Raw genomic sequence first — 12,865 nt, 5'->3', positions numbered from 1 at the left:
TTCTTGGAGGTCCATAACGAGATGACACCATCTTGAGGGTTCGTTCGTTGGCTCCGATTTGCTGGCGTTCATGGAGTCTTCGTGGATCCCGTCCGCGACGCTGATCTCCGCCTGGGGACTCCGACTGCTCCACTCTGGTTCCTTCACGGGCACGAACCCCACGTGTGTGACTGTGGGCCAAGCTGCACGACCATCAACAGGTGCCGCACCGTGGAGCACCCCTCCCTCCAACGTGCAGGTACCCAAAGCGAACTGCGAACCGACCCCCGGCCAACAATATGAACTCCATGAGCTATGATTTTTCAGATGATTCTTCTGTAATATTGACTTCAATTAAAGGAAAGATATTGCAACCGACTGCAATAGCCTTGACCACAAATCACTCTGTTACTCTGATGAGCTTGAGAAGGTGCTTGTTTTCGCATCAGAGAATGACAGACATAAAGAAAGTACAATGGAAAGCTGATGAAAGGGGAACCCAAGCACAATCTTTTTTCCGTCTGAAAACCATTGAAAGTCATCAATCACAGTCAAATTTGAAGGGGGGGGGGGAATTTGAAGTCTTTTTGCCAATCACAAAGTGCTGAAAAAAGCCGAGTGTTGATTTTCAATTTTCGCAAGTGACGTCACACATTGAACCTATCTTGATCCGAACGGCGGCTTAAATCGAGAAACTGTGTTTTTCAAGCTCAGATTCTGACATTGATTCCACCGTCATTAACAACTCTGAAGGTTCTCAGTATGTTGAAACTGATCAGTGGGATTTTGAGGAAACTATTGGAGACAAAATGAATGATGGAAACGCTGTTGGGGGAATTATGGAGCTGCATCATTTCGAGCCTTATGCGAGTAATTAATATGAAGATGACAACGCCGGTCGCATGTTCACTGCAAATTGGGAGGTTTTGTTTTTCCGTTCAAGTGACAGTTGATAAGGGATTTTGTATGAAATGATGAATCGTTATAACACTCCAGCACGGACCAAACACGAACACAGCATGGACAACAACCAGGCAGACTCGGACACCGCGGACAAAATAGGCGACGAATGCTTTGTCCCACCGTAGCGGGCTGACGAGGTGTCTTGTATTTTACAGGATCATCCCGTTTCTTACTTTCCCAGGATGCCATTTGTTTATGTGGTCATTGTGTGTCTATGTCATGTCCATTCCGTTTTGCTGTGTCACGCCGTGTTTGTGCTATGTTGATATCCTGCCCCTGTTGAGGGGCAAATGCTGCGAGGGGGAGGGGGTGGGGTGATTGTGGGGATGGTTGACGGGGAATTGTGGAGGGGGAAAAGGGTCGAGGGGGTTCGGATGGTGGTGGTTATTGTGTGGGTGATGATTGGGGGGTGTAGGCAGGAGGGGATGGAGATGGTGGTGGGTATTGTGGGGGTGATGGTTGCTGGGGGATTGTGTGGGGATGGTGAGGGTGGGAGGGGGGGTGCGATTGTGGTGGATTTTGCAGGGGTGATGTTTGATGGGGAATTGTGGAGGGAGGAGGCTGGATGCTGGAAGTGTTGCCATCCCAGGTCAATTCCTCTCGGAGGAGTAGATGATACGTCCACACTTCCTCGACACGATAAATAGATGGTGGTTCATTTGACTTGCAGGAATTTGTATTGATAATAGATAATTATTTTCAGGTGCTGTTATGGTACCTCCCGAGCAATGGCAACAGGTGTTTGATCACCCATGCACAAGTGCTGGCAGCTTGGTAGAAATGGTATTACAGTTGTGAGTGACAGCTGTTTCTTCCATTTAATCGTGGGGATGGCATCCTCTCTCAATTGTGACGGACAACCACAAGACCGAGCAATCTCTGTTGTTTCATAATCGTGCTCTGTAAAATGTTCCGAGCACAAAAGCGAACATTTTGTTGGCTCAATCCAAACTCTGTTATTCCTCAAGACAAACCTCGTCCAATTTCTGGCAAACTTTAGGTCTCTTGGACATTGGTGTAGCATGACACCATCTCGATTTGTATTGCCGCAACCTTTTTTTTTCTTTTTGTCTGGCCACTCTCCCATGAAGGCCACTCTTCACTCTCTGGAAAGGGAAGGTTGATCGCCAAGACTGCAACAACTACCGAGGGGTGACGCAGCTCTCAGTGCCGGGCAAGGTCTTTGCTCGGATAATTATTGAAAGGGTTCCCACCATCTGCTTGAGCACCAGCGTCCAGAGCAGTCAGGCTTTACACCAAAGAGGTGAACGATTGACCGTATCCTTGCCCTTCGGGTCCTCACTGAACACAGACGAGAGTTTTGGCAGGGGCTGCTTGCAGCCTATGTTGATCTCTGTAAAGTATTCAATTCAGTGAATCGGGATGCCTTATGGAGGATTCTAGGTCTTCGTGGGGTGCCACCAAAACTGATCGATCTGATGTCTGAACTCTACTCTGGTACTGAGAGTGCTGTGAGATGTGGTGGTACCATCTCTGACTTATTTCCAGTTGTTACTGGATTTCGTCAGGGGTATGTACTGGCTTCCAAATGTTTCAGCACTTGTATGGACTGGATTCTCGGGAGGATTTCGGAGAGATCAAGCTGCGGTGCATCGTTTGGGAATTTCAAGATCTCTGACCTTGATTTCGCAGAGGATGCATCATCTTTGCAGACACTTTAGATATCCTTCCGGGGGTCCTCGAGATGCTGAATGAGGAGTCGGAGCCACTGGAATGACTGGTTTCCTGGGTCAAAACTAAGATCCAGGCTTTCAATGACATATTGGATGCTGCTGTCCTGTCTGTGCCTGTTTGTGGTGAGCATGTTGAGGTTGTGGAGAGATTCACTTTCATTGGCAGTGATATTCATGTCTCTGCTGGCTTTGAGTGAGAGGTCATTAGACGTCTGGGTCGGGCCTGGGGAGTCATGGATTCAGTGGATAATGGGGTGTGGCGCTGCCGGTACCTGTGCGGGAGGCCGAAAGTCTGAGTCTTCAGGTCCTTGGTGCTTCCAGTCTTGCTCTATGGATGCGAGACTTGGACTCTGACCAAGGATCTGAGATGGAGACTTAATTCCTTTGGTACCAGGTCTCTTCGGAGAATCCTTGGGTATCGCTGGTCGGACTTTGTGTCCAACGAGCAGTTGCTGAGAGAGACTCAAATTACATTTGTTACCTGCATAGTCCATGAGCGTCAGCTGCGGCTGTATGGACATGTGGCTCGTTTTCCTGATGCTGATCCTGCTCACCAGATTTTCTCAGCGAGGGAGTCTCCTGAGTGGAGGAGGTGAATGGGCCGACCACGTGCTTCATGGTTGCAGCAGGTTGATCAGCATCTCAAGGAGATGGGGATGGGCCAGGCATCTGCCGAGGGGATGGCCAGACGGAGGCTTCTGGAGTACCGGTGGAAAGTGGACGCAGCGATGCGCTGCTTTGGCGCATGCTCCCATACCTGACCTGACCTGACTCTCCCATAAAGCCAACATTTGTCAAGTGCTGCAGAGACTGTTGTCCTTCCGGCAGGTTCTCCCATCTCAGCCAAGGAACTCTGTAGTTCTGTCAGAGTGGTCATTGGGTTCTTGTTCACATCCCTGACCAAGGTCCTTCTTGCCCTATTGGTCAGTTTGGTCGGACGGCCAGCTCTCGGAAGAGTCTGGGTGGTTCAACATACTTTCCATTTCGTAATTATGTAGCTCACTGTGCTCTTGGGAACTTTCAACACTCCAGAAATTGTTTTATACCCTTCCCCAGATCTCTGCCTCCTCACAATTCCATCTCAGAGTTCTACAGACAGTTCCTTGGACTTCTTGGTGCAGTTTCTACTCTGACGTGCACTGTCAACTATGGGACATAATATAGAACGGTGTGTTTCTTTTGAAACCATATCCAATCAATTGAATTGGTCAAAAGTGGACTCCAATCAAGTTGTCGATATCTCAAGGATAACCAAAGGAAATTAGATTCACTTGAGCTCAATTTGCAGTGTCATCACAAAGGGGTTGAATATTTATTGACCCAAGACATTTCAGCTTTTCATTTTTAATTAATTTGTAAAAACCTCTCAAAAAAAATTCCACTGTCATAATGGAGTACGACGTGGAGATCAGTGACAAAAAATTTAAATATGATCCATTTTAAATTCAGGTTGCAACAACAAAATGTGAAAACGTCAAGGGGTGTAAATACTTTCTGAAGCACTGCATACGTGCTGTGATTAATTGTTGTACATTTGTGACATTCCATGGTGTTCTCTCCTTGGAAATACCTGTTTGCCTGCCATTGTAAATACTTTTTTGTTACTGCCACTCAAAGCCATTTCTATGAGGAACTGTGTCCTGACTTATTCTGTCCGTTCTGATGGCGGCACAATATTGCTGAGGCGTTTGGGCAGCTCAGATTCGTTATCGAGGATCGATCTCAGATGCGGTGAAGGCATGGCAAAACAAACATGGGCGTGAAGATCCGGCCAGATTTGAGAGTTGCAAGCAGCGTCTGTAGTCTCTCGAAGACACACCGTCCTGTCGGAGTTATCCAGAGGGGACGTCTCCGTTACATTATCTTAGGAATAGCCGACTGTGCAGTTTACAAAAAGGATGGTGTGCATGTGTGTATGTGATAAAATTGTGAGGAACAGAAATGAAAAAGAGGTGTGTGCGTGTGTTCGTCTGTTTTGAATACCTGGAGGGCAACACATCATTTTTATATTGTGCTGTACATCATTTTTGGCCTTATCTCTCAATGGTGAAGAATCACTTTAAAAATCCCGAGTATCCGGATACGGATCTTCACCAAAATCTAATCAATTCGTTCCTGTCAGCCACCAAGTCTGTTCACCATGTTTCATCTGAATCTGTCAATAACCATTTGAGATATCTTGCTCACAGACAGACAGACAGACAGACAGACAGACAGACAGAGAGGGGTGAAAATAAAATCTCTGTCCACCGACAGTGGCGGAGGTAAAAATCCTGGCAATTTGTTCAGAACGGGTTGGGGAGCACCTTTTGAATGGATTGATGATGAATCAAAGGTATATTTACAATTATAAATCATTCGGAACTTGTAATGTCCATGATTACACTCCATTCTTGGGTGTGAGAGAGGTAAATTGTAAAGCTCAGAACATATCAGGGCAGTCAACTCACAAACCAACCAATTCGCCATAAACTCAACAAAACACCAAAAAAAACAAAATAGAGATCAAATAACGATTCCACAAACCAATGCAGCGAGATGGTCAATCACAAAAACAAACCAGTGGCCTGAAAGACTCCATCATTGTCATCACCGTGTGTTTCCTCAGCCCCAACTTGCATCTTAACTATCCTCCTTCTTAACTATCCTTCTGTCCTCACCTGTCTTGGTCAAGCCACCTTTTTAGCACCGTTTTGGGAACCATTTCAATCACGTACTTCTCCAGGATATCGGGGTGAGAATTACAAAACTCTTCATCTGTGAAAAAACATGAGAGCAAGTGGAAAGTAAAGAATAAAAAAGTGAATTACATGGTAAAAACAATGAGATCTGCACAGAGCATCATTGTGGATGACCAAACAAAAGGATGAGTCTTTAATCGAAGGTCACACTTTGAATGTTTTTATATATATATATATATATATATATATATATATATATATATATATATATATATATATATATTATATAATATAGATATGCTGTATATATATATATATATATATATATATATATATATATATATATATATATATATATATATATATATATGACACAAATTTAAAATGGTGTTTTATGGAATCAACACTTGTGTTACAGACAACGGTGGGGGGGGGGGGGAGAGAATAATTATAAGGGACACTGAGAATAACACAATGCAGAACACAACACTGCATCTCATTAAGGAATAAGCAAGGGTTTGAGAAAGAACAACTTGGATTATAATATTGTTACGGATCTGGAAAGCATATGCATTCAACATACAGGTTCCAAAGTCAGTTATTCCGTTAAATGCATGTGGAGACAGAACCGCTCCTTGTGTCTGGTGGGAGAATCAAAGGTGTGCGTTGCGACGGCTTAGTTAGGTTAATAAATCGCTTTCTTTTATTTTTACATCGCCCATTGTGATCCACGGTACCATCGCGCTTGCAGCCCTCGGTTCGCGGGCCACAGCGCACAATTGGCTGAGGCGGAATCCCGACGTGGGGAATGTGGCTTCACCGCCATCCATCTTCCTCACACGCGTGAAGGCGGCTATCTCCTGGCAAAGCCGAAACCCTACCCAGAAAGGGCGGGCCCGTGGGAACCCTGTCCAATCAGGGTGGACAGTGACGTGGGTCTCGCCAAGGCTCTTCCAACGTGCCTCAGGGCTGCTGAGGGACATCGATAAATTGCGACGCGATCCTCAGCGAGGGGTTCGTTCGTGGAGTTGGTTGGTTCTTTTGGAGAGTTCGTGGTGGGTTTGTTGGTTGGTTCTGAAGGAGTAAGTTTCTTGGAAGTCCATAACAAGATGACGCCATCCTGAGGGTTCGTTCGTTGGCTCTGATTTGCTGGTGTTCGTGGCGTCTTCGTGGATCACGTCCGCAACCCTGATCTCCGCCCTCCGATGCTCCACTCGGGTTCCTCCACAGGCACGAGCCCCGCGTGTGTGACTGTGGGCCGAGCTGCACGACCATTAACAGGTGCCACACTGTGGAGCACCCCCGACCTCCAACGTGCAGGTACCCAAAGCGCACTGCGAACCGACCCCCGGCCAAAAATATGAACTCCATGAGCTATGATTTTTCAGACGATTCTTCTGGAATATTGACTTCAATTAAAGGAAAGATATTGCAACCGATTGCAATAGCCTTGACCACAAATCACTCTGTTACTCTGACATGCTTGAGAAGGTGCTTGTTTTTGCATCACAGAATGACAGACATAAAGAAAGTACAATGGAAAGCTGATGAAAGGGGAACCCAAGCACAAACTTTTTTCCGTCTGAAAACCATTGAAAGTCATCAATCACAGTCAAATTTGAAGGAGGGGGGGGAATTTGAAGTCTTTTTGGCAATCACAAGGTGCCGAAAAAGCCCGAGAGAGTTGATTTTCAATTTTCGCAAGTGACGTCACACCTTGAACCTATTTTGATCCGAACGGCGGCTTACATTGAGAAATCTGTATTTTGAGCTCGGATTCCGACATTGATTCCACCGTCATGAACAACTCTGAAGGTTCTCAGTATGTTTAAACTGATCAGTGGGATTTTGAAGAAACTATTGGAGACAAAATGAATGATGGAAACGCGGTTGGGGGAATTATGGAGCTGCATCATTTCAAGCCTTGTGCGAGTAATTCATATGAAGATGACAACGCCGGTCGCATGTTCACTGCAAATTGGGAGGTTTTGTTTTTCCGTTCAAGTGACAGTTGATAAGGGATTTTGTTTGAAATGATGAATCGTTATAGCACTCCAACACGGATACAGCACGGACAACAACCAGGCACACTCTGAGACCGTGGACAAAATAGGCGACGAATGCTTTGTCCCACTGTCGCGGGCTGACGAGGTGTCTTGTATTTTACAGGATCATCCCGTTTCATACTTTCCCAGGATGCCATTTGTTTCTGTGGTCATTTTGTGTCTCTGTCATGTCCATTCCATTTTGCTGTGTGATGATGCTGTGTCACACCGTGTTTGTGCCATGTCGATATCCTGCCCCTGTTGAGGGGCAAGTGGTGGGGGGGAGGGGTGGGGTGATTGTGGGGATGGTTGACAGGGGATTGTGGAGGGGAGAAGGGGTCGTGGGGGGTTGGGATGGTGGTGGGTATTGTTTGGGTGATGGTTGAGGGGGGATGTGTAGGCAGGATGGGGTGGAGATGGTGGTGGGTCTTGGTGGGGTGATGGTTGATGGGGGCTTGTGTCGGGATGGTGAGGGTGGGTGCGATTGTGGTGGATTTTGTGGGGGTGATGTTTGATGGGGAATTGTGGAGAGAGGAGGCTGGATGCTGGAAGTGTTGGCATCCCAGGTCAATTCCTCTCGGAGGAGGAGATGATACGTACACACTTCCTCGACACGATGAATAGATGGTGGTTCATTTGACTTGCAGGAATTTGTATTGATAATTAATAGATAATTATTTTCAGGTGATGTTATGGTACCTACCGAGCAATGGCAACAGGTGTTTGATCACCCATGCACAAGTGCTGGCAGATTGGGAGAAATGGTATTACAGTTTTGAGTGACAGCTGTTACTTCCATTTAATTGTGGGGATGGCATCCTCTCTCAATTGTGACGGATAACCACAAGACCGAGCAATCTCTGTTGTTTCATAATCGTGCTCTGTAGAAGGTTCCGAGCACAAAAGCGAACATTTTGTCGGCTCAATCCAAACCCGGATATTCCTCAAGACAAATCTCATCCAATTATCCAAGAAAAACTAAAATTATTCCCCATTTGATTTAAATTGTATGGTGATGTCACTCAGAGACAATACGGATCTGGCGGTAAACATCCAGGTGTAACGTCACGGCTCAGCGTGAAGAAGATTTCAACTTTTAATCGCAAAATTACGTACTTTATAAATCGGAAAAAGACATCATATATATTTTGTAGAGTATCAAGGGATAGATAATTATCGTTGAGGTGGTCTCAGCATTTGGGATCCCTTTTAAGAATGTGCAGAAGACTCCATTAGCTGAGTTTCCAATCACAGTCCTTAAAATATCCACCCTTAACAAATGATGAATCAGTCCTTAAAAACGAAAGAGGGAGAGTGAAATTGTACAGATGTCTGTTTCCAGGTCTCAGCAAGTGCTTAAATTTTCTTCACACATGACTGGCAGTAACAAAGAGAAAGAAAGCTCATGGTAACTGCCAGGCACACAGAGATCCTCCAATAAATAGGGGCAATACCCCTGGGCGCTCACCTGGTCGAGACTGGATAAGATAATCAGGCAACCACTGGCAGGCATGGATTTTTTTTGTTTTTTTTTACAACCATTTTTCCCTGCTGAGCAGGGGTTAGCTTTTTGCAGGCTCCATGCAATCATGGTTCCCTTCTTGAGGCAATGTTTTATGGCCGGATGCCCTTCCTGATGCCAACCCTAGTCGCCTCTTCTGACACACAGGGATATGGTAGACCTATTCGAACCGGGGAATACACCAGTACACTGGTACTCATTTCGCCAACCTCGGAAGGAAGGCAGGCTGAGTCAACCCCCTGGTGTTAATTCAGTGGCAAACGGGACTCGAACTCAGGACCCAAGGATCCCAAGCCAGCCACCCTAACCACGAAGCCAACACCAGGCATACTGCAAGGCATGGATGACCCACACAATATTTAACGGAGAAGAAAGTAAATACCTCTGGATTAATTTTTTTAATGCAGTGAACATACTTTGATGCATCACGGGTGATGAAGGTTGTCGTCAAGTTTCACGGGAATTGTGTGTGTAGTTTCTGAGAAGAAAGCATATACCTATTTTGGGGGACAACCCACGCCCCCCCCACCCCGCCAGAACCTCTTCGATCCCACTTTTTAGAATGCCATGAACAAACTTTGTTACGTCATGGGTGTTGAAGGTTGTGGTCAAGTCTCATCAAAATTGTGTGTGTAGTTTCAGAGAACAAAGCAAATAAATACCTATTTTGGGGGGCAACCCCCCTCCCCTCCAGAAGAACCCCTCAAGCCCTGATTTTTTTTTGATGGTGTGAATAAACTTTGGTACATATCATGGGTTGTGAAGATTGTGGTCAAGTTTCATCAAAATTGTGTGTATAGTTTTGGTGAAGAAAGCAAATATATATTTTGGGGGGCAACTCCCACATCCATCCCCTGGACCCTGATTTTCTTTTTTTGTTATTTTTTTAATGTCGTGCACAAACTTTGGAACACCATGGTTGATGAAGGTTGTAGTCAAATTCCATTGGGATTGTGTGTGTAGTTTCTGAGAAGAAAGCAAATGTCTATTTAGGGGGGGGGCACATCCCCCCCCCCGAAGAACCCCTCAAGACCCGATTTTTTTTCTTGATGGTGTGAATAAACTTTGGTACATCATGGGTTGTGAAGATTGTGGTCGTTTCATCGAAATTGTGTCTGTCGTTTTGGCGGAGAAAGCAAATATAAATTTTGGGGGGCAATGCCGTGTAGAACCCCCACCCCCTCCCAAGGACCTGATTTTTCATTTTTTTCTTTTTATTTCGTCATTTATTTCTTTTAATGGCATGAGCAAACTTTGATATATGGTGGGTATTGAAGTTTGTGGAAAAGTTTCATCAAAACCGTGTGTGTAGTTTTAGAGAAGTTGCAAGTGTTTGTGCAATGACGGATGGACGGACACACTGACGAAGGACACGCCATCCTATAAGCTCCCCGGAACGACGTTCCAGGTGAGCGAAATAATAAATTCACACAACTCACAATTTCGTCGGTTTGGCTGACCTTCGACTGCTTCATTCAATCTGGTGTTGGGAATTGTGGAAGAAATAAAATTAATTATATACATGTATTCTCAATTTCATTATCTTTTGTTTTTAACAGTATAGAATAAGGTGTTAGTTTTGTACTGGAATCAAATTCAGTCAGTAAAATCCTTTTTTACAGTTTTTTGATCTCCATAGTGATGGAGATGATTTTCAAGCAAGATAAAATGTTATCTAACTAAATCTGATGGACTTAATCTCATTGATATTTATATATATATATATATATATATATATATATATATATATATATATATATATATATATATATATATATATATATATATATATATATATATATATATATATATATATATATATATCTCCAACTTCGTATTTCCAGTGTTTAAATGAAACTGCTCTGCTGCTCAAAAGAAGGACACTTTTCTGCTGGTGCCTATTGCCTGGTGGTAATTAAATAACTCCCGAAAGGCAATTGGAATCGACCCCTTGTTGTCCAAGGACGATTATATGACAGCATAAAATGGAATGTCGTATTTTGAAAATCTGGTTGCTCACTGGTGAACGGAAGGTATGATCAAAGCAGTGGGCTTGTGTATCCATTCACTCGGCCTCTTCATATTTTGTTTAACTCTGTTTTTACCCTATCCTTCTCACGGCCGGTCTCGCGTACATGATTTGAGCGTGTCTATCACCCCTTTCCTTCCCAAAGTGGCCATGTCTGCAGTTCCCTTTCTCATGCTTGCCGGCTCCCCCCCCCCCCCCCCATTCACCCTTGTCAGATGTTTGCACTCGAGAATAATATAAAAACCAATTGCTCTGTGCATTTTGTGCAGAAAGAGGATCGTGTTTGTTATTGCTCGTCTTGCGATCCTTTTTCCCATGCCCATGTTTATTGTTATTTGTAATTTGATGTATGCTGTTAATAAATGGTTTCTGACTCCGAAAGAGAAGAACTGGATTTCTTCCACAGAATTCTGCACAAAAAAAACAAAAAAACAAAGGGTCCAGTCTTTGCCACAGTCACACACTCCAATAGGAGGAGGAGAAGATTGGGACCAGACTCTGTGCAGAGCGTTGGTCCTGATTTAACAGTCTCCTTGGCAATTGGGCACAATCTTGGATGGGTCGCGACTCCAACACAGTATACCAGCATGCTGGCACTCATTTTGCCGACCTCGGAAGTTATGACAGATCGAGTTAACCCCAACTGGTATTAATTCAACATCTGAGCAGGATTTGAACTCATGACCATATGATCCAAAGCCCACCACCCTCACCATTAAGCCAACACCAATAGCTACTACCTAAAATAACCACCAATGATAACAACCTGCAAACAATTTTAGATTCCATCTGCTATGGTATACCTCCTACCAGATGGATTCAGTCCGTTTGAGGCCTGAGAGTGATATAGTGAAAGTCGATAATTTCTCACTTCTATACTATTAAATGAACAAACTTCCACGGTTTCCGAGACACGTGGCGGAGGGATGAGTCTGAGCTTTGGCACACATGTCCAGTATTGCTTCGTATTCCAAATGTCCCCTTTTGGAACGGATTCATTATCGGAGTTCCGTGACAAAAGGGTCCAAAATTGCTGGGATGGGTCCCCAACTTGAACTTGCTGTGATGGGTCCCCAACTTATCGGGGTTGACAACTGAGTCAACCCAACGACGGCTTCTACTACACGGATAACATCGTTTACAGTGGATTAGGTTAACATTAGGAAGTATGCTTTGCTTTTTTCGATAACAGGCACTCATTTTGAGATATATTGCAGTGTCACATCCGTGTTATGTTGCACTTTGCGCGAGTTATCTTCTCGTATTCAATTAAAAGGTAATAATTAGTATGCAAAAAAAAAAAATTCCTGAAAATGTTGTCGGAAGCGGAAATCACTCACATGTTGCCCTGATTGCTCATGGTAACTCTCATTGTGTTGGAACTCGTGGAAAACAATCGCAAGTTCAAGGAGCACTGCAAGTGCAACGGCCTCATTGCCAAGATGAGAAGGATTCTCCGGTTTGTTGTCAGCAAAAATCTATTCAGCAGATCGACCGACTTGTCATCCATGTTGTGGGCTGAGTCTATTATAAACACTGCAGGTGCTTTTTCAACCTGAAAAGATATACCATAAAAGATCCATCACTCAGTTGAGCCCATACCTCCGCTCGGCTGAACAGCTTACATTTTGCATCCCACTACAAGGACGGATCTGGATCCAGACCTGAACAAAAATTGAATCGGTTTGTCCTCGTCACCTCACCAACCCATCCACCTCGTTTTGTGGTAAAATTCCCACAACTTTTAAAAATATCATGCAACATATCGTTTTTGGTCCCATCTCTCAATGGTGAAGAATCATTAAAAAAAAATATTCTGGGAGCCAGATCTTCACCAAAATCTAACAACTTTGTCGTCATCACACATACACCCAAACTGTTCACCAACTTTAGTCTGAAACCATCTCCAACTTTATGAGATATTCTGCTCACAGACAGACAAACAGACAGAG

At 44.4% G+C, this 12,865-nt stretch overlaps 1 protein-coding gene across 3 annotated transcripts in view; it reads right to left on the bottom strand.

Annotated features, from left to right (window-relative positions):
* LOC147019210 (uncharacterized) overlaps positions 1–12,865 on the bottom strand; it is a 79,547-nt gene that overhangs the window by 17,820 nt on the left and 48,862 nt on the right. For all 3 annotated transcript variants that reach the window (XM_085899562.1, XM_085899560.1, XM_085899561.1), the window contains 3 exons: positions 12,254–12,468; positions 10,324–10,364; positions 5,297–5,393 (listed from right to left, as the gene is read on the bottom strand). In XM_085899562.1, coding sequence (XP_085755688.1) covers positions 5,297–5,393; positions 10,324–10,364; positions 12,254–12,468 — 353 coding nt within the window. The remainder of the gene's footprint in view (positions 1–5,296; positions 5,394–10,323; positions 10,365–12,253; positions 12,469–12,865) is intronic.

Source organism: Eptatretus burgeri, chromosome 10, assembly GCF_056783735.1.
Source record: "Eptatretus burgeri isolate ZD-2024b chromosome 10, Ebu_testis_v1, whole genome shotgun sequence".
NCBI classification, from domain to species: Eukaryota; Metazoa; Chordata; class Myxini; order Myxiniformes; family Myxinidae; genus Eptatretus; species Eptatretus burgeri.
The sequence above is the reverse complement of the archived record's forward strand: the minus strand, read 5'-3'. Positions and strand labels throughout refer to the sequence as shown.